Source organism: Chelmon rostratus, chromosome 10, assembly GCF_017976325.1.
Source record: "Chelmon rostratus isolate fCheRos1 chromosome 10, fCheRos1.pri, whole genome shotgun sequence".
Lineage (NCBI taxonomy): Eukaryota > Metazoa > Chordata > Actinopteri > Chaetodontiformes > Chaetodontidae > Chelmon > Chelmon rostratus.
This window is the reverse complement of record NC_055667.1, coordinates 20839502-20861843: the sequence shown is the minus strand read 5'-3', so window position 1 is coordinate 20861843 and position 22342 is coordinate 20839502. Positions and strand designations below refer to the sequence as shown.

The 22342-nt window shown below is 43.2% G+C and overlaps 2 protein-coding genes across 3 annotated transcripts in view; one reads left to right on the top strand and one right to left on the bottom strand.

Moving 5' to 3' along the window:
* The window catches only part of scube3 (signal peptide, CUB domain, EGF-like 3), a 73288-nt gene extending 56608 nt beyond the window's left edge, over nt 1-16680 (top strand). For both annotated transcript variants that reach the window (XM_041945413.1, XM_041945412.1), the window contains 14 exons: nt 3731-3847; nt 8006-8128; nt 8260-8376; nt 8477-8572; nt 8690-8806; nt 9325-9486; nt 9666-9869; nt 10356-10517; nt 10615-10782; nt 10883-11044; nt 11134-11331; nt 11458-11610; nt 13444-13523; nt 13841-16680. In XM_041945413.1, the coding sequence (XP_041801347.1) occupies nt 3731-3847; nt 8006-8128; nt 8260-8376; nt 8477-8572; nt 8690-8806; nt 9325-9486; nt 9666-9869; nt 10356-10517; nt 10615-10782; nt 10883-11044; nt 11134-11331; nt 11458-11610; nt 13444-13523; nt 13841-13993 (2012 nt within the window). In that variant the 3' untranslated portion in view covers nt 13994-16680. The remainder of the gene's footprint in view (nt 1-3730; nt 3848-8005; nt 8129-8259; nt 8377-8476; nt 8573-8689; nt 8807-9324; nt 9487-9665; nt 9870-10355; nt 10518-10614; nt 10783-10882; nt 11045-11133; nt 11332-11457; nt 11611-13443; nt 13524-13840) is intronic.
* A 44-nt stretch (nt 16681-16724) lies between these two features.
* Nucleotides 16725-21421, bottom strand: si:ch73-217n20.1 (complement receptor type 1). Its single transcript, XM_041945415.1, has 11 exons — nt 21282-21421; nt 20990-21187; nt 19957-20056; nt 19803-19876; nt 19296-19493; nt 19018-19212; nt 17802-17898; nt 17624-17697; nt 17353-17526; nt 17061-17249; nt 16725-16973 (listed from the first exon to the last, which is right to left on the bottom strand). Exons 1-11 carry the CDS (start codon nt 21334-21336, stop codon nt 16948-16950), a joined length of 1380 nt encoding a protein of 459 aa, XP_041801349.1. The 5' UTR covers nt 21337-21421; the 3' UTR covers nt 16725-16947.
* Nucleotides 21422-22342: the final 921 nt, after the last annotated feature.

Below are 22342 nucleotides of genomic sequence, written 5' to 3'. Positions count from 1 at the left end.
GCAGAGGCTGAAATGTCCTGACTGTTAGTCCCCAGTATGTTGAAAGCTTAAATAAAAACTGGTTCCTACATTTCCCATAATGCAACTCAATTGTGTCTTTGTTTTCTTTATTAGGCAATACATTTACAAAGAAGGCAGGATGCTAAAGGTCCTGATGGATAAAGAAACACAAACATGAAAGCTAGCTCACTTTTAAAGCTTTTTAGAGCAAATTCCAGTCGTGTTGTAAATCTCTGAAATGTATTATTTTAATACATTTAATTATTTGTCTATTATTATTTTATCGTATATGTTTATTTTTGTGATTTCACCAATATATTTACTTGCCTGGTCACTGGCCACTTTGCATGGCAAATGTCCACATCAGTTTGTAACTCAAAATGTAAGTCTCTAAGCCCTCAAGATAACCCTGGTGACATCACCATGACGTCATCAGGGTTATTTTCTCAGAGTTGACAAAACTCTTCTGGACAGTATACATCTGCTTTATAGGTCAATATTCCAATGTATTAAATCTGTGGAGTGTCCCTTCCAATTTCCCAAACATACATGTGTGTCTCAGAGGTAGCCTTTTACTTTGATAAAACAATAATCCCATCCTGCATCTCTCTTATGAGGATACATTCAGAGGCGGAAGATTACGAAGATTAAGAGTGAGCTGCAGCAAATGCCACGGCACGGCACTAAAGTTCTGTTAATAAGTGCTTGGTGGTGGGTCATGGTGTTCAGTAACACTTAAAGAGACGTTTGCGGTCTCCAAGAGGTGTTGAGATGTGTAAACTGAACTCTGGGTTTATCTTGGTTTAAACAGTCATGGTGTTTCCCTGCTGTCAGTGGACCATGGCCCATAAGTCAGGATGGGGCATGTCTGCTGAGCTCCTGCCAGCATTCCTCCACCCTCAACACCCTCCGAGGTCTCCTTCTCATCTCTTTCGCACTCCTAATCCGCATGAGGGCACTCAGGGAGATGTTCATCAGATGCCATGTTTTCTCCAGAGGGAACATCTATGATAGAGCTCTCGCCTGTTCTGTATAAACGACAGTGACCTTTGCTTAGTTTCAGTCAACCTCATTTGCCGGCTGAGAATTCATTATCAAGCAAAGGCAAAGGTTAAATGTGCTTTAAGTAAGAATTGGCCACCTGTTGAATTTGTACTCCAAGCAAATGGAGTGTCCACCCCTGTCGTGAGAAACAAGGAAATGCACAGTCCGGCCCATAGGTGTTTCTTTCTTGCAACAGACAGCTAACTTGGCGAACATATTAACACTGTTAGTAACCCTATACAGTTACCTTCCCGTATATAGCTTAGCTTAGCTATTGCTAAATAGACAACATTAGCATCAGTTGGGAAAAAGTGCAAAGTTCGGTATCAAACATATTCCCTTTTCTCGCCAAGAGCTAATGGAAAGCAACACCAAGGTTAACTCTTATACTGCTTTTATTTCTATAATTTCTTTTCTTTGCCACCAAACATGGTTTCTTGCCTAGAATACGCCCTCAGGTCAGCACTACTTCTTCATCCCCCTTCAGACTGGACGATACAGTGACTCACTATCGCCTCTTGAGGTCCAAAGTGGTATTGCGAGACAGGACAGGCCGAGGCTAGCTCAATAGCATGCTAACTTCAGTAGATGTCTCCACAACACAACGCATAGACGTCTTTGTAACATCAGAACTGTTATTTCTTCAGATTCTGTAGTTGATTTAATTTTTTAATGTTTTAAGCTAAAATTTTTAACTACAGCTCCTTTAAAGTGATGTTTGAGCCAAGTCAGTCTGCCGCAGTGAGTGGACAAATTAACAGAGAAAGTAGAAGTAGAAGAAATGATTGATGGAAACTCTGATTTGTTATTTCCAGTGCAAGCGATGTCACTGTTCTTACTGTATCTTTCCATGGTCCCTTGCACGTACATCACCTCATGCAGTCTTGCCCACCCACTGCATACTTCACCTTATCTGCCTGGTAAATAAGGGTTGTAGTATCTGGAGTCCCAGATGTCTTCACACATCTCCTCTGTAATGTGGCACAACACAAAACTAGATAATGATAAGTTGCAGATCAACTTCTGGCGTCACTTATTGCAACATTTTTTGAGGGTTAACTCAGTCACCACGCCTAATTCCCAGAGCGTTTTAGACTCCGCTTAAAAGTGTGATGAGCAAAGTTTATGCTGAAAACAGTCAGTCTTGCAATGCCTCATACAGCATGTGCAAGCCCACGCTGCTCTCATCTGCCACTGCTGTTATGACTCTCCTGGGGCCACCAGCGGGAACAAACAGCGAGGACTGTATGAGTTTGTTACTATAAAAGTTTTCATCTTTATTTGTGCTCAGTTTCTTCCTGTCTGTATAGAAAACATCTAAATGGGGGGGTTGTAAAAGTAGATATATTTGAAACTTCTGAACATCAACCTGTGGATCTCCTCCAAAGCTTCTGTTCTTTTGTCAACTAATCACTTGCTGTAATAAGCTTTTATCTCAGCACATCTTCATCTTCTCGATGCTCACAACATGCCTTCCTAGTATTATCCTCAATGACTATCTTCCCTGTCTGGGTTCTACTGTATTGTACATGTAGGATAACGCCCGGCGTGAATATTTTGTGCTTATGCTTATACAACTATGCAAGATTTAGGCAGACATTTATCCGTCTGTCTTCTTGGTTTCTTCAAGGTAACCCATTATTTAACTGAACTCCTGTAATTGCTGTGAAATACCTGCGTCATCTGTTTGATGGTGGTTGGCGCTGCCTTATAACCCAAAGGAGGCTCAGATATGGTGGATGAAAGCATGATATTCCTGGGAAAATCCTGGGAACCTTTCTTAAATAAGCCAATTAGACATCCAGCAAAGTAAAAGCACATCCCTATTTTCTCGCAGCATGCGCTGCCTGGGCTTGACACAGATTATTGCTGACATTAAAGGAAACCTTGATGGTCATAAAACAAAATGTCATCGATCTCCTGTAGCTTGATGTATCAGTCCTCATCGTCTGTGAGCCTGTGACATTTAATTGACTTATCAGGATGCACGCTTACAAGAGCAGAAAAGCTAAATGAGATAAGACAGAGAGGCTGGAAGGAGCTGCTGCAGTGTGGGTTTGCAGGTGTGATGAGGCTGACGGGGGTCAAAGGGAACAAAGATGCTAAAATCAGGCTTCTTCCTACCTGCATCGGACATGTTTATCTAAATAAAATGATATGATGTTTATATCCACGTGATCTCGGAACACAAGTATTAGAAGTCAGATTATGGGTTTCTAAAATCACTGGGTCATTTATGGTATGGTTTAAAGGAGAAGGAGGAAGGTGACTGGCAGTTTCTATGCGGTGAGAGAAAAAAAAGGCACTTCAGCTCCTATTATCAGGTGAAGAGCAGACTTTCTTTTGACTCCTGCTGTGGCCGCTTGTTATTTCAAAAATACTTTGAAAATTCCATTTCAGTGCATCGAAAAGGAAAAGTGCAGACTCCGGGAGGTCAACCACTCTACCAAGTAACAAACACAAGATGTCTTCCTTTCAAAACCCACTTTTTTTTTCTGTTGCGACATGTGACTTGACCCACTGCAATTCATGACAAACAACACAATACAGCACAAAAGATGAAAACAGGAAAATGTGCCATGACAGGGGGATGGAAGAGTCCTGTTTGAAAAATCGATCTTTTTTTTTTTGTGATTTGTTGAGCTGTTTGAGAAGTTTCTAACAGCGTGTCTTTCTCTCTATACAGATATTGACGAGTGCTCTTTTGACCGCGCCTGTGACCACTTTTGTGTCAACTCTGCTGGCAGTTTCCAGTGCCTCTGTCATAAAGGCTACGTCCTCTACGGCCTTGCACACTGTGGAGGTGAGCCAGCATGTCTGTTCCCCTTGTCTCCCAAACCTCCTGTCCATCATGCTTACTCCGCATCTGACACCTTTTTGCTAACCTTCCATTAGTTGCTGTTATGTTTGGAAATAGATCATTCATTTTAATTAAAATTTCTTCTTGCAGCTTTACAAATACCTGTGTTTATTAAAGGACCGCACCAGATCAATTTGGCTGATAAATTAAAGCTTTTTATACCCTTCCAAAGCATACTTTAAAGTTTAGTTTAGTTTCCTACTTTTGAGGCATTGCTTGTTTTTAGCCAATAGCATGTCTCTAAAGATGGTGAGTCCACCACTTTGGTACAGACAGAAATATCTCAGCAACGATTGGATGGATTGCCATGACATTTTGGTTTAACATTATGACATTCACGGTTCCCAGAAGATGAATCCTGAGCCACTGTCTTTTCTTCTAGTTCCACCTAGAGAGTGATATTTGTGGCTTTGAGTGAAATGTCTCAACAACTGTTTGGTGCACACATTCATGATCCCCTCAGGATGACTTCGATGACCCCTTTACTTTTTCTTCTAGCGCCGTCATCAGGCCGGTTTGCCCAATGATTTGGTTTATGTCCAGATACCCGCAAAAGGATTATTCACATCAGTCTCTCCTGTATTATGTGCTTATAACTAGTTAGCAGATGCTAGCATGCTAACATGCTAAAATACAATGGTTGCTATGATTACCTGCTAGGAGCGCCTTGGTAACTGAATGGTTACAGCGAATGGTGCCTGGTCGCAGCTGTCGGTTCAATTCCAGCCTCCAGCCAGTCTGCCTCCTCATCTATTACTGTCAAATAAAGGCAGAAATACCCCCACCCCCCTAAAAATCCCCTCTTGCCTGCTAAACATCAGCATGTTAACTTATTGTCATGGTGAACATGTTAGCATGCTGACTTTAGCATTTAACTCAGAGTCTGTCTAAATACAGTCTCACAGAGCTGCTAGCCTGGCTGCAGACTGTGAGATAATGTATGAAAAAGAACTTGACTAGTTAACTTGAAACTTCTTGAAAAGTGATTTATCAAAGTGACCAATTAATGGCTCTTTTACAAAAGAAAAAGAGATAAGTAATTTTAATTCTGACACCTGACTTGACTTACAAACAAATCAACATCAGTGTTTCCACAGTCTCACTCTGTTGTTATTGTTCATCTATTCACCAGCTGACTCATAAATCTGGATGTCAAAGCATCCTTAACAAATAAAAGCATGGAAAAGTCCCTGCACGCACCTGCATTCTTATATAATAACTAAATGCATTTAAATGTCTCTGATGGATTACCCATCTCAAGCCAGTTTTAAGTCTCTGCAAGTTGATTTTCAAATGTACTGAAATGAGCTGAAACAAGTTGCTGCCTGGAGGGCAGGAAATCAATCTAAGAACTTACGCTACACTTGGCAGTAATGTAAAGTGTGTACTATTTGTGCTGCAGTTAATGGACTAAAACATGAAAAACCCGCAGTTACGGTTCTTCATGGTGAAGTATGACGTCCATCAAGCATTAGCAGGTACCTACTGTACTCTCGTGTGGAACAGATAGCGGGAACAGCCTTTAGTGTCAGGAGGAGGTGCGTGGGGACACGTCAGATCTGCCTGGCAGGCAGCAAGAGGCCCGCCGGAGCACATCAGGGTGTTGCACCGTCCCTTTGATGGAGTGTGTATCACCAGTTAGAATCTGCTGCTGTCTCCAGTGCCTCAGGGCCTTGCAGTAGTTCTGGGAGAGACAGAGAGAGACAGCAAATGTACTCGAAATACATAGCTTCGCAGTGATTTGTCCCATGTATTTTTTTTCCCCCTGTAGTTTGACAGGTCTACTGATCAGGAATGTTGCAACAGAATGTAGAATGAGGAATTTTAGACTAGAGGGCGGTAACGTGTAGTCGTATGCAACCACAGGGACTGCACTGACACAACAGTGAAAAATGGGACACACAGCATGTCCACCTGAGGACCTTGGTTGCATGTTATACCCCTCTTTCTCTTTGTGTTTCCTGTCTGTATCTGTCACAGTCTGATAAAGGTAAAACTGCCCTGAAAAGGTCTTTTTTTATTTTTTTTAAGTGCTACATACTGGAGGTGGACAAAATAACAGGAACATCTCAGAGTTGTATGCAATCCATTAAGGTGACTCAGCAAAAGTTCCACCTTTTTGAAACTCATAAAAGGCTTAGCTGAAACTGAGAGATGCTGGATTGTGTTATATTGTAAGGGGTTGCTTTTATTTCATCCACCCCCTTATGTACGGTTAGAGTTACACAATCTATAGTTCAAAGAGGTTCATGGGATCCATTCCCCACAAAGGCAGCTGTCAGTTCATGCAATAAAAGCACCCGAATTGGATTTGTAAGGCTTTTACTCACATGATGGACTGTGATCAGGCCACACTGAGCTGCTGAGAGGAGACAAGATGGTCAGGCATTAATGACTTTCTATACCGCTGTTGAGAGAGCCGTTGATGAATGATTTCCTCTCGCTTTTCATCGGTGCTGTCGGAACTGTTAGATAACCCCGGAGATTTAAGGCACTCCCTGTTGTACTTTCTCACTCCATAACCAGGGTTATGTTATTCCCTGTGTGGTTTATCAACCGAAATATAGCTGCCAAACAATCCAGAAAGCTGTGCTCAGTGTTTAACAATAGACTCACCCTAAACAAACCCAATTAGGTCAGTGACCTGCTGTCAGGCATTGTGCAGAGGCCTGTCAACATTCCTCCCAAGTGAGAGTATGTCCAGCCATTCTCCCTCTCAGCTAGCAAAACAATCCACTCATTTTTGCTTGTGGGGTAAGAAAATAGACTCAGAGCAGTGGTGACTAAATACTTTGTGTTTTTCAAATTAACCTCATTTGATCCAGCCAGAATTGACCTCAACAGAACTACTCTCTTCTGGTACTGACACGCGTATGTATACACAGAAAGTTTAATTCCCCAGAGCCGCACAGAGTTTTAGGTGGTCTTTGAGCCATCCAGATTGTGCGTGGGGAGAAATTCCTCTTAAAAACTCACGTTACAATGTTGTTTGGACTGGGTGTTGCTGATGTCGATGAATAAGCACACAAGCGCGATTAAAATTTAACAAAACATTTCCACGAACTCCCCCAACCCGTCCCGAAATCCCTCTCCATTTCACAAAGCAATTGTTGAGTCTAAATGTCAATTTGTCTTTTTTCTTCTGCCCTCTTTTTTGACTCATGTCTTTGCTCTTCTGTGAGAGCACGCTAAGAAAAAGAGCGATCTGGAGAAAGGTCAGAATACATCTATTTGGTCACATTTCAAGTATGGGAGGAACAAAGAAGTCAGAACAACAGTCGCTGGCAGATGAACTCCGCTGACATCAGATATTCATTAGAGTTCTTTGTCCTTTAAATTGAGTGCTTTGATGCAGAGGATAAGCAGCACATCTCTCACAACATTTCGAAGCAGACTCTGGCTGCACATCGACAGAGGGCTGTTGATGAAGTCATCATCCTCTTCAGGGAGCGCAGCGGCACACGGGCCGTTTTTATTCAGGGTGAATAATTGAATGAGACAAGGAGGAGCATTTCATATCAGCAGGCCGGATCATCAATCACTGCCATTATCTGCATCTCTTTCCCGGTGTGTCCGCCGCTTTATCCGCCGCCTGCCGCATCCTCAGCCCCACTCACTAAACTAATTTTCTGTCTGGCGTCAATGGCAGCCAGCCTGCATCTGGAACCCGGATGCTTTTTAGTGGTTTTAGCCCAGCGTGTGTTTGAAAAGGTGATTATAATTTACTGCTCACCGCAAGTCTTCCTCGCCGAAGAGCAAAGCCGCTTTGACCGTGAAATTGAATGTGGCGACATCAAAACGAGGAATCACTTCTGTTTACACGCCAACACATTAATCTTCCCAGAATGTGACTCTCTGACAGGATGAAGTGAACTGACCTCTCCTCATTCACAGCTGGGCTCTTCCTTAATAGGCCAGTTCCTCTTTCATTTTAGTCCACAAAATTGACTCCAGATCGTTTTGGACTGACCTCAGTGTTTCTGATTTTATTGTCCTTATGTTGTTAGAAATCAAACAGGGACGGCTGAGGACAATTAGTCCTTTTTATTGATACTTATGCACGCCCACTGAAAGTCTTTATGCTAACATGTGTATTCGCAGATATTGATGAATGCAGTATAAATCGTGGAGGTTGTAAATATGGCTGCATCAACACTCTGGGGAGCTACGAGTGTACCTGTCCAGCAGGGTACAAGCTGCACTGGAACAGGAAAGACTGTGTTGGTATGTAGCAGCACTGCCCCCCTGTGGTTAATTCACTGAATCACACTCCTCATACCCGCCTGGGTGATTTCTTTCACTCTCTCGTCTGGCCTCTCAGTGTGTGATTCTGTGTGGGTTTTACTTTCCCTCAGAGCTGGTGAAATGCCCTCCTGGACTTGTAGCGCCAAAGGCCACGCTGACGTGCAGCAAGACGGGCAAGAAAGAGAGCTGCTCTCTTACCTGTGCCTCTAAGGCTCACTATCTGGCAGGTATGTCACCCCGAGTTTGAGTGCAAGCACAAAACACCAAACAGAAATCCTTTTTCAAGTCGAAATGTTAAACGTTTTCTTCGTGTGTGACCTTTGGCAGAGTCTGACAGCAGCTACTCAGTCAGCTGTGGCATCCCCATCCTTAGAGGGAAGTCCCCCGCCAGGCTCAACTCCAGCAGCAGTCAGAGCTGCATAGGTTCGTTTTCAACAGTCCTGTCAGTCAGTCACAGCTGCACAGACAGCCTGACTATTGCTGCGGCAGCGGCGTGATGTTGCCGTGTGCTCCTACCCACTGTGCTGTGTTTGTCTGTAGAGACTTTGGCCCCACCAGTGAAGCAGACGGCTTCTTTCAAGATTAAAAACGCCAAATGTCACCTGCACCCGAAGCTGACCGGCAGGACGGAGGACAGAGGACGGACACTTGGACCAGGTCAGTCTTTGTCTACGTGTGCTGCTGTATACGCATGCTGTTATTTTATAGAAACTTAATGTACTCAAATAATTAGTCGATTCATTGATTAGTCAATCGACAGAAATTTAGCTGCAACTCGTTGGATAATAGATTAATTATTTTTCAAGAAAAAATGTCGAATATTCACTGGTGCCAGCAAATCAGATGTGAGGGCCTGCTGTCGTTCTTTGTCATGTAAGACATGTTGGTTCTGACACATACATTTTCTCACAACTTTCTGACATCATATAGATAAAACAATCAGTCAATCAATTGAGACAATAATGGGCAGATGAATCAATAATGAAAACAATCGTTAGTTGCATGACGACTAATGATTTGCATGCCACCCTTCAGCCACACCGTCCAGGAAATTACAGTCCTCAACTCTCCAACTTTAATCAACATTAATAATTTTATTCATGGGTGACTGGGGCTTACTGATATATCTCATCCAGCATTTCCTCACAGACAGTGTGATATCGTGTCGTCCACAGGAGGCGGGCAGCCCTGCAGCAACTGCCTGGTGACATTCGTCAACCTCAAATGTGACTCGTCTAAGAAAGCTAAAGGGCGACGTGCTCGCAACCCCGCCAACAAAGAGGTAACACGCATCACTTTGGAGCTGGAAGCTGAGGTCAAACCTGGAGACACGACAGGTCAGTCATCTCATCTGAAGCATTACCTTTACAGCAGTCGTTGGCCACTGTGCAGCCAGCAGAGTGTTTAAACGCTGAACAGTAACGGCTCATTTTTATAATTAACTCTAACACATGCTGGTAGGACCTTCTGTGTGCTTGTGACTGAAACACTGTTTGTTTTATTTATCCATAACCAGGGAGTTGCAACCTGAGCTGCCTCAGGCAGCGCATGGAGAAGCAGGTTAAGACGTATATCAAGGCTCTGAAGAAGTCCATCAACCAGGAGCGCTTCCTGATCCGAGTGGCTGGTTTGGAATACGAGGTTGCCCAAAAACTTCCCCAGGCTGCTCCCATTCAGGAGAACTGTGGCCCGGGCTGGGAGAGGGACAGCGGACGATGTGGTAGGACCGGAGAGCTGGATCACGAGTGTCCACTTTATTAGGGACACCTGTGCAGTCTGATGCAATCCAATACAACCGTTTTACTGTAAAGTCTGTTTTTCTGATCCATTTAATGTTTAGTTTTTGTTGAATCTTCTGTAGAGGTGTTAATTAAGTTATAAGTGTTAGCACTGAGGTCATGGTTACACGTTCACAATTCACAATTAATGTTAACAAAAACTGAACATTATGCTCTTAATAGAGATAGATATCATGCCAGGGTTGTTGTATTGCATTGTATCAAATAAGAGTATATTCAGAGGATATTGAGCATATTCAGAGGATACTGAGAGTATATTCAGTTAACTGGGTCACCTGTGCTTGGAACAAGCACATCAACCAAAAATCTGAAAATCAAAATCAAGTTTAAGGCTTGCGTTTTTGTTTTTAACTGATTCAAGTGAAGTGCGTCATCTCTGACCGCAGCCGTTGTGGATATTCTCTCAGTCAGATGCTTGCCGGGGTCTTACTATCACGGTGAGCAGGAGCGCTGTGTCCAGTGTCCGCCCGGCACTTTCCAGGAGAAGGAGGGGCAGCTGGCCTGCGACCTCTGCCCCGGCAGCGACGGCCACGGACCTGTCGGGGCCCGGAACATCTCCTCCTGTGCAGGTAGTTTAAAATCCCAGGGACAAAGTTAAACATGTTTCTGATCCTGCGAAGTGTCCTTACATCCACTTTCTCTCTGTGTTCTGCAAATCAAATCCAGGCCAGTGTCCAACGGGGTACTTCTCCAGCGATGGGTTCAAACCTTGTCAGCCTTGCCCTCAGGGTGCCTACCAGCCAGATCTGGGACGGACCCTGTGCTTCCCCTGTGGTGGAGGACTGAGCACCAAGCGGGAGGGTGCCAGCTCCTTCCATGACTGTGAAGTCAAAGGTCAGCTTGTGCTCTACGTATGGAACCAAAGAAGGAAAATCCACAGAATAATCTGTAAAATCTTCCCCACTTAACGTGTATCTTCATTTCTGCCCTGCAGTTCAGTGCTCTCCAGGTCATTACTACAACACCACAGTACACCGGTGTATCCGCTGCCCTGTGGGGACGTATCAGACAGAGTTTCGACAGAACTACTGTATTTCCTGCCCTGGGAACACCACCACTGATTTTGACGGTGCCACGAGTGTCTCACAGTGCAAGAGTGAGTATGAAAATTACTGTTTTGCATTTTCAGATTCTTTCTTTTTATCATGAGCTGGAAACTAATTTGTTTTGTTTGTGTACGTCTAGACAGGCAATGCGGTGGTGAGATGGGCGAATTCATGGGTTACATTGAGTCACCTAACTATCCCGGTAATTACCCTGCTAATGTGGAGTGTATTTGGAACATCAACCCGCCCAGCAAGCGTAAGATCCTAATCGTGGTGCCAGAGATTTTCCTGCCCTCAGAGGATGAGTGTGGAGATGTGCTGGTTATGAGGAAGAACTGTGAGTGACTCTTTCCGGTTGTTGGTTCAATGGAATTTACTGTTTATGCCGAGAATAATTGCACCATACAAGGAGCACTTCTGAAAACCTGATTAGTCACCATTGCCCTCCCTGTTCCCCTTCAAGGGTCAGCCACATCCATCACCACCTATGAGACGTGTCAGACGTACGAGCGGCCGATCGCCTTCACAGCTCGCTCCAGACGCCTCTGGATTAACTTCAAGTCCAATGAGGCCAACAGCGCCCGGGGCTTTCAGATCCCCTATGTTACTTATGATGGTATGTAGTTCATTTATCACACCAGCTGGCTATTGCTATGAACTGTCACATCTATGAACTGTGATATATGCATTTGTTTCTCACTTACCTCTCGTGTTAACTAGCCATGCACATAGTTTTGGTTTTATTTGTGCAGCTTTTGAGATTTCCACCTCCACCTATTTTTTTTGTTCATAAACTCCAAAGACATTTTCCATCAGGATCCCTGTTTAAGGAAATGCAATTCTAAACTAATGTGCTTCGAGGCAATTAAAATGAAGATAAAGAGCTGGCTTACCTGATCTGCTCTGGCAGGTCTTTCCCGAGGTTTTTAGCCACAACTTGAGAATTACTAATAGAAACGTACCAGAAGGCTTCACTCAGGCTCACATGGGGTCAGAAACACAGTCAGATATACTCAGCAGGACATTTTACAGATGAAAAATAAGCTTCACGTCAGCCCCCTCTGGTGGACAAACTATGTAACTGCAACAGTTTCTGAATGTCTTCAAACAATTCTGTCTTGTTGCAATTTCCTGTTACTTATCGGCCGACTTATACTCTGATGCGATGTATCTGTGTTGCCGCTGATATTGGCCTGACTGACTTATCAGTCTAGCTCTACTCACAACATTGAAGACACGTCCTGTCTTTCCTGGAACAGTGTCCTGGTTTCTCTCAGCAACGCACAGCCCTCTTTCATTGGAAGAAATAGTCCCTGTGACGACTGCTGACAGTGCGTTCTGTGGTTTTACCTGAAGAAACAGGGACGCTGCTGCTGGAAAAAGATGTTGCTGCATAAATTTTTAAAAGTAATTTCATGTGAGCACAAACAGAATTTCTATCCACCTCCATCGTATTGGGATGGAGATAAAAAAAATCTCAGTTGGATATCTCAAAACCAGGGGAAATAAAACCAAAAGTATCTGCATCGCTGCAAGGGGAGTGAGGAAATATGCTTTTTCTGTAACTTGGGTGAACTGGTCCTTTAAAGGATAACTTTCCTTTTTTACAACCTGGACCTTATTCCTAGCATTAAATACGACCATTTACTCACCCAGACAACTATGGCGGCATTTGGAGTCATTTTGAAGAAATTAGCTCCAGAGGAGCGGCGCGTATATCCGTATAATGCGAGTACTCGGGGCATCCATGCGCAGCCTCTATAAACGCATAATCTGCGGTGAAACTCGTTCATATTCCAGTGTTTTGTTATGATAGCTGGTGCTATTCCCCTCTGAGCCCATGGTGGCATGTTATCAACATCCGGCGTCTCTAGACAACTACCTCTGACGTGGATGATGTCATTACCGAACGCTGGGAGCAGCCAGCCACAGCACGGCTGACTCTGCGGCGGTCGGCTACGAATACGCAATAACGAACCATAGCTGTGCCAAACTACAGCTAAACTAGCCGACCGCCGGCTCGGAGGGGAATAGCACCAGCATATCATAGCAAAATATTGGAACATGAACGAGTTTCGCCGCAGATTATGCGTTTATAGAGGCTACGCATGGATGCCCCGAGTACTCGCATGAAACGGATATACGCGCCGCTCCTCTGGGGCTAATTTCTTCAAAACGACTCCAAATGCCACCAAAGTTGTGAGTAAATGGTCGTATTTAATGCTACAAATAAGGTCCAGGTTGTAAAAAACGAAAGTTATCCTTTAATGTCAGAGTGTGGCTTCTACTTCTAATGGTCTGAAACATAAGTGATAAGAAGTCAAAGGGAGTTTCTCATGCCTGTGTATTCATATTATTTCTCCATCTGACTCCTTTTGGAAACACATGCCCTGTTTTCAGCACTTGAAGTCACTTGAAAATGTGTTTTGTGCCATTTTTCTGAATTCAGAGGACTACGAACAGCTCGTAGAGGACATAGTGCGGGACGGACGACTCTATGCCTCAGAAAACCATCAAGAAATCCTCAAGGTTAGCGGTTTTACTTCTTCCTACTGTTTTGAATTCTGGCTTCACTCATTGTTGGTACATAAAACCACCTGAGCGAGGTGATTCAGTTCAGCAATAAGCTGCGCGGTAAAGGCGTTATTAGGCTAAACAAAAAGGTGTCCCGAACAAACAGCTCTTCTATGAGTCAGACGGTGCATCAGTATAAAAGATTTGTTAATGTCGTCTTACGGTTGGTGAGTAATTTGTTTTGCAGCTTTGTGTAAGGCCATCAAGCAGTTATTAAGGACAGAAATATGTGTTTCCGTGTGGAGTTCACACCTGTCTGTTCTTCCCTACAGGATAAAAAACTGATTAAGACTCTTTTTGATGTGCTGGCTCACCCAAACAACTACTTTAAGTACACCACTCGGGAGTCCAACGAGATGCTTCCTCGCTCCTTCATACGCCTCATAAGCAGCAAAGTGTCGGCTTTCCTGCGACCATACAAGTAAAAAAAAGTCGCTCAGCTGCTGAGGCGCCGGATCATGACCCCCCTCCCCCTCTCCCTCCCTGACATCCCCCTCCACCTTACAGGCCACATCCCGCAACTCCCACAGGACTTAAAACATACTCGTATGTTTACCTTCTCTTATTTTCCATAGGCTTCGACAATAAACACTATGCAGACCTGAGAAATACTGAAAATCATTTGTGTTTTAGCTTTTTTGTCAGCGTCCGTTCAGCACAGGTCTGCAATCCCGAGCTCAAGCGTTTAGTGGGGATGTAGAGTATGTGAGTGGGTTTGGTTTCTATTGTGTTGTGCAATGAAACCACAAAAAGAAAAACAAACAAAAAAAAAAAACAATAGAAACACCCATTTCAGACAGTAGGAGTGACGTTTTGTGTGCACGGTCTGAGCTTGATAGAGCTTGTATTTGCTTCAGTGAGTGGTCTGAGCTCCAGCTCCTACCATTAAGTATGACTGTCGGTGTTGTGTAAGTGTTGTGTAACCCCGGTTCCATCTTCAGTGTCTGTGTGCTGTCCTCGAGGAGGAGCGGCTGTTCAGTTCACGTCGCAGCTGCGTTCCACGTCATTCAAAGCCTTACTATATTTGAGCTCTTAGAGCAGTTTCCAAGGGTCTTACTGTTAAAACAGTTAATCTGTGTTTTGTTCCGTCTGTCGAGACTCTACCGACGTTTTCCAGCCTTCAGATCATTTCTGTTGTTTTTTTTTTTTTTTTTTAATTCTAAGCCAACTTAAAATCAAATACAACAAAGGTGGTTTATCGATCCAGGAACATAGTGGACATTCGGGAGATGAATAACAAACTAATTGTGAGAGCCACAGAAATGAGATAATGTGATGTCTAGTGGAACATGTCTCTGAGAGAGAGATAGAGAGAAATGTCTTTGAGGGACATTATGTTTGCTGCTTCTTTTAAAAAGGTCACTTTAATTCTTCAATCTCATATTGTCTTTCTGATGTACTCTACACACTAATAGTGTGTAGGTTTGAAACAAAAAGTAAGCTCCACACCTGAAATACTTTAGTTCTTACTCACAGTAAGCTGAATCTCACATCGCCTGTCTGTCCGTGGACGACCAGTTTTATTTCAATCTTGTAAATAATGAAAATAAATTAGACGAGGGTTGAATTCTTTGATCCTAAATTTCTAACGCAGGAACCCCCCCCACCTTCCCAACACTTAATGTCTCACCCGTCTCAAATCCAAAGACACGGTACCCCCCTCAAACACCCCACTCGCATTGTATTCTGTCCCAATGAAGACAGCTCTTCCAAAGACCGCCCAGAAAGAGGGCGGGTCACTTTGTTTTGTGCACTAAATCCAGAACACGCCGTCCGACCTTCGTAGTGCAAAGTGCAATGAATGAAAATACCACACCTTAAATCTTAGTTACACCCCAAACAAAGCTTGTGAAATGTGTTTTAGGCTGCAGTCTTGCTGAGACTCATTGTGTTAAATATTTATCAAACACTACGGGCACAAGATGCTTCTCTTATTCAGAGAAATACTCAAAAATATGGAATAAAACCAGAGGATTCGGTGTGTAGAAGATAGTCTTTGTGATTCCAAAACAGGGTAAAATAAGTAAGAATCTAATGCTTCGTATTGAATCTGCCAGAATAGTTAAAGGAGTAGTTCAACATTTTTAGGAAATGTGCTTATTCGCTTTCTTGTCAAAGAATCAGACAACCTTGAAAACGCTAAATGCTACAGCCATGTGACAGTTAGCTTAGCACAAAGACTGGAAACAGCTAGCCAGGCTCTTTGAAGGTAACAGAATCCGCATAGTTGAACCTTTAAAGCTCACTAATTAACACGTTGCATCTCATTTGCTAAATCTGCGTAAAAACCCAAATGTAAGTCATGTTGCCGTTTCAGAGGAGGATGTGTTGCACTATTTCTCGGCCAGGTGCCGTGACTTAATGCAGGACGCTCTGCAAGAAAGCAAATAATTATTTCCCAAAGTTTGGGGACTATTCCTTTAAAGTCATTAAGTCTTTGCAGTCAGATTGGTCCAATTCTAATCTCAACTCCTTCACCTGCATATTCAACCCTCAGAATAAATCGAGTCGACGCCTGCTTTTCTAATGAATATTTCGGGGGCTGTATTTTGCCCACACTCATGTAAATAAAGATAAGTGAGATGGTGCATTTCGTATCACGGTATTTTAAGCACCCGAACTTTAGGATGACACAAAAGGGATTTCAACGGCGTCGTAAAACTTGAGGGCGATTGCTGGGCCAAGCCGTGGTAAACTCCACGGTATCTCCACGTGAGCCAGCAGGCGGCGCTTGCTCACCCGTGTGCGATCATTCCCCAAAACTCCCCCCTCAGACCAGAATCAGCTTCTTTCCTGCAACCTGATTTTTTTTTTTTTTTTTAATTGTTGCCTTTTAAACGAGAGTTTGCTATGATGTATCATAGAGTTGATAATGATATTTGCACTTGAATTGTAATTGCTCATGTAAAGAAATGTCTGGATTTTTGTATTGTCTTTTTAAATGAATGGAATTGGTGTTCTTATTTTCTTGTAGCTTGTTTGTTCATGAAATGCTCACTCACCGTTTAGTCTATATAGATGATACACATAACATTATCAACTGTAAAAAAAAAAAAAAGAAAAAAGAAAAAAAAACTATGTACAGAGGTGAATGAAACAAGTTTGTACTTGTCGCTGCCCAAAACACTTATCGAAATAAACATACTGTACTTCAGCTTCATTTCAAACACACTTTAATGTCTGTATAATGAGTTCATACAAGTTTTATGAGCAAATAAGAAAATATAATCACTATTAGTGCATTATTAAAGGTGGATTTAAAAGGATTATTTCTTTTAGAAGGAATACGGTGTGTAGTTTTGGGACATTTCCCTCCTCCACTGACTGCTGGTGAACTGTTTAACCCGGTTGACTTGAATATTGTAGTTCGGTTAGCGTATTAGTGCCTCCAGTGGCTGCGACGTGCTGAAATAACAGGTGGTAAATCAGAATATCAAAGTGCCGTAAAACTAATATCAAGCAACTCAAAAACACAAACAATCGATGACTTACCGATCATGCGTGTACATCTGGGGAGGCGGGGGGACCATCGGCCATCGCTGCCACAGGTAATGATGCTCGGCCCGGACACTGTGTAACCCGGGTAACACTCGATGGAGATCGTGTCCCTGTATTGATACGCGTCTTTCTGAGCTCCTGCCCAGAAGGCGGCGTGCACTTTTGGAGACGGGCATGTTATTTCTGTAAGGAAATAGAACTTAATTCCAATCACGTCAAAAACAAGTGGAAATAAAATTGAGTAAAATATTTGAGTAAGTGCCGTGACACTAAAAGCATCAGGGACCTTCGCATGTTGGAGGAGGAGCGCTCCACATCCCGTCCTTGGTACACCAGATCTCCTTTGGTCCATTAAGGGTCCCCACGCGACACTGATAGCGAATAACGCCCCTGTATGTGTAAGTCTCCTGGCGGCCTTCCATCTCTGCGTTGGTCACTTCTGGCTCTCCACAATCCACAGCTGGAAGAGAGACAGCAGCGTTGGCACAGTTTAAGAGGAAGAGAAATTAAAAGGCCACCAAGCAAAAATGCTGCTGCGATACAGGAGCTCAGTGCACCTTCACAGGCGGGAACACGTCCGTCCCAGCCTTTACTCAAGCAGTGTCTGGTCTCCTGTCCCACAAGACGGTACCTGATGGAGGGATGGACGTAAAGTCACATTTTTAGCGATGGAGAATGCTAAATCTTGTGTAGGTGTAACAGTGTGAGAAAGCAGTGCAGGACACATTTCCTCACCCTTCATCACAGACAGCTGTAGCTGTGTCTCCAAACTCCACTCCAGTATATCTGAACTGTCCATTTGCGATCTCTCCTGCAGAGCCACATGGCTTTCCTTCACAGGAGGGAAAAGGTTTAAGAGCTTCAGTGATTATGACATTGTAAAATATTGGTTTTTCTGTATACACATCAGATCAAAGGTGACATGATACAGTAAACTTGTCAGCAGGACTGTAAATAATCCTCCTCCTACACAATCCAAACAGCACCGCCACGTTCAACTGACCCAGAGATGCTCCAGGTAGTGGCCAGTACCGATGCTACCATTTAGCTAATGCTAACCGCTAAGAAGAACAGAAGAAGACAATACAGTTCCGATGCTACCATTTAGCTAATGTTACGTGCTAACCGCTACCTGCTAAGAGGAACAGAAGAAGACAATAAAGCTAGATTCACCTATACTGTTAATGTTAACTGCCAATACTAACTGCTAGGATACTATCATACTACCACCGCTTTAGCTATTGTTAGCTGCTACAATGCTACCACAGGCCTAGATGCCACCATGTAACTGCCGATCGCCACACTACCATCATCTACCCCTGCCTCTCACCAACTGCACCAATAAAAGCGGGGTGGGAATACAAACCCTGGTTTGGGTAGGGGGTAGAAAATAAAGAGGTTGTTATTTTACTCTTTGTATGTAGAAATCTTAAATATGATATTGTTATATATCAAACTGACAGAATATACAAGTACAGCTGAAACAATTAGTTGATTAATCAGTAGATGAAAAAATGAACATTTCATGGTTCCAAATTCACAAATGTGAAGATTTTCTGATTTCCTTTTAACTATTTGAATGACTGAGGTTTGGACTGTTGGTTGGACAAAATGAGCATTTGGGCTCTGGGTAATTGTCGTAGTATTTTTAAAAAATTCCCAAATTTTTACAAACCAAATTATCAGTTGGTTAACAGAACATAATCAGATTGTTAATTCAGAATGAAAATAATCACTAGTTGAAGTCCTATAGTTGACAATGAGCTCCACCTCGACTAAATGCAACAGTGAAGTCCTGCTTTTATATTAATGCACAAGTGATAATAATCCAATGATACAAGATAAAACAGTGAAACAGTCACATGGAACATTTTCCTTGGAGCAATTTAAGTGTAAGTTATTTAAAAAGCTTTAAACAGAAGATCTGAGAAAAGTTATAAGAAGTTCTTACGTTCACATCTTAGCAGCAGCGGCGTCCACTTTCCCTTAATACACCTGCGATACTTGCTGCCGCCTGCTTGAACGTATCCAACGTCACACACGTAATGGACTCTTTCGCCAGAAGCAAAAGATGTCACCGTGAAGTACCTGTCAGCGAGGTTGGCGTTGGAGTTGCCGACAGCGGCCGGCACGCCGCATCCACCTGCTGAAGATCGTCCAGAGAAACCAGCTCCTTAAAATGAACAGACAGCTCATCATACCAGCTGTGCAGCAGATACACTAACTCACCTTCAGGTGACGGCCGGCACTGAGGGGGCTCGGGCTGCCACTGGCCGCCAGGACCACAGGTGATCTGCTGAGCTCCATCCAGCTGGAAGCCCTCGCTGCAGGTGAAGTTCACAGTGTCTCCCACCCGCCTCACAGGAACATCTCCACCGCTGCTCGCAGAGTTGGCCACTGCAGGGGTGGAGCAGGTGACCTCTCCCTCTGAGGACATTTAGATTCTGTTCATTTGATGGCTGCAACTCATAATCCTGCTAAACTGACATCATTTGCTTATTTTAAATCAGATACAAATGAGTAAACATATTTATTCTCACACCTTTGCTAGTATCATGGAAAATATGTTAAATGAATTAAGGGATTAAACTAAACAACCTCACTGAGCATCACATTCAAACAGTAGTTACTCATCTTCAACACCACCCACTGAAGATCAGCTCTTAAGGTGCAGCAGCCAGCTTGCGTAAAGAATATGAAAGGGTTTCAGATAATGAGTAAGACAGCTCTGATCACCTTCACATGACGGAAATTCACCGGTCCAGCCAGACTTCTTGCAGATCAAATAGTTGAGTCCTTTCAGAGTGTACCTGAACATGGAAATACACCCTCAAACACATATTCAGAGGCTTATTCTGACCACATGTGACAGGATTTCTCTCAGGCTCACCCCTCATTGCATACAGCATAAACTTTCTCCCCGATGAAGGAGTTCCCTTCGTACTGGAACTCTCCGTTCGGAAGATCCCCGGCATTGCCACATGATTTCTCTGTTAGAAAAGAGATGTCGAGAGAGTAAACGGATAAGAACAGGCATCAGGGGTGAAACAACAAGACAGAGACGTGTTTATTTTAAGTTGCAAAACAGCCCAGATTCAGTAAGCTGCTGCAGAGCTGACTTTCCAGCATGAGAGGGGCTTAGCCAGGAGGATCTGAGGGGAGCTTTCATAAAGTTTCTGAAAACAGTGAAACGTGTTAACTGTGAGGCTCACTTATTTAATGTACCTCTGCTAGAAGACCGCATGACAGCAAACATCTGGTCTGCTTAAGTGTTCATTTGAGATACAGCTGTGTCTGACCCTGCCTCCCTCTATAAACAAAAACATTTCATTAGTTTCTGTTGGGAGTCTACAGATTTGAGCAGGACAGTAGTATTTTCAGATGGGTGTAGCAGTCGTGCAAGGTGGTTATCAGGTCCTGATGAGCTGCACCTGGACTGACGTCACCAAACAAATCCACGAAAAGCTCAACTTATTTCAGTAAAAACGAAAAGCACAGTATTGATAAAGGGGTCCAGTGGCATGTAGCTGAATCAGGTTCTTCTCAGCTCGAGAAGAGCAAACCAACAAGGGGGGGAAATTACTTTTTTGGGGGGGGTTGACTGTGATGCATTATTTGCATTATTAAAGGCTGCATTTTAATAAAAGATGTGAACTAACTCTAAATAAAAAGCTGCATAAGTAAATTCATGGTTCTTTTAAGTGTCTTTCACGGCGTTCAGTTTGCTGGTCCCCTAATATGTAGTTTTACCACGTGGCCGCTAGAGGGCCTCATGCAGCTTCAGGTGCTTGAAAGCAGCTGAAAGCGCAGATCTGCTCTGCTTTCATCTCACTGAAATCAATCACTGACAAGGAAAAAGCAGCATTTAAGCAGCATTTTTGTCTTTATGAGCTGAACAGACACAACGCGTGTCAAACACTTACTTTCGCATTTCAGAGTCAGTTTCCCCCACGTCCCGTCCACACACTGCACGACCCGGATGCCTTTGGATGGAGTGAAGTCTTCTGCGCAGTTATAATAAACTTTCTCCCCGCTGCCGAACCTCTGTTTGCCGGCGAATCTGGCGTCCAGTCTGGTGTGCGGGTACTCCGGCGGTGCGGAACATTTCTTTGGCACCTGAGCTATTTTATTTATTTATTTTGGAAGATTAACTACAATCAGTTAAAATATCAAAACAATCACAATGTGCGAAATGTGGATTTTTCGCCAATTTACCTGAAGCGAGTAACGCAAACGGTAAAAACAGGATATTCCAGCCGGGGCTCCTCATGTTGCTCGTCTGTGCGTCCACAAATCCTCACAGGAAGATCACAAAGTGGCAACAGGAGGATCAGATGAAGCAATTTATAGAGGGGGGGTGGCGTGGCACGGCCCGGCCGGGCACAGCCCAGCACAGCAGCTGAAATAAAACCGTGAGAGACAAGCAGACAAGACAGCAAAGAAGACATCCTGCTCAGAGACAGAAAACCGGACAGGACAACAGCTGGACATCTATGGTGATGTCTTCTGAGACTTTTCAAGCAAATGTGAGCCAGAAAACCAGAAAATAATAAAAAATCTATATTAATATTTTAATATTACAGTTAATATAACAAAAAAAAATCATTTTAAATCCTGAAAAAAGCAAACATTTTCCTATTTTTTCGTATACTTTTTGGAAATATAGAGTTTAAAGTGCGTAGATGCACGAGGATTATCATCAGAAATCCTCTCAAAGGTCATGAGATGATTAACAAGTTGTCTTTTTGTTGTCACCTGCCAAATCTTTAATCTTCCCTCTGAAAACTTTCCAAATTAAACACTTTCAGAGGGGAAGATTATCGTTTGGTCGAGTCTTATCTTAATTCTAACCTATATTTTAATTCTATTTTATTTTTTATTTAGCACAGTAGTGTCTATGCACATGTGTATATATATTTATAATCGTTTTTCTTACTTACCTCAGGTCAGTTTAGTGTTTAAGTAATGTGTGTTTTGTGATAAGTGAATTGCTACTGCAATTTCCCTTAGGGGATCAATAAAGTATCTATCAGTTGTGTTTTCAGGTCTTCACATTTTAATCTGCAAAGTATCTGGAAGCTGTACAGCCATCAGAGGAATGTGAGAGTAAAAAGTACAATATTTTACTCTAAAAAGAAGTGCAGTATGAACATAAAGTGGGAAATATCTATCATTTCCACCTCCTCCAGCAGTAAGAAGTCGTCTCGTTCCCTCTGCCTCTGGCCAGATGTTTTGACTCCTCGCTCTCATGATTGAGCAGCGATGATGATAAAACT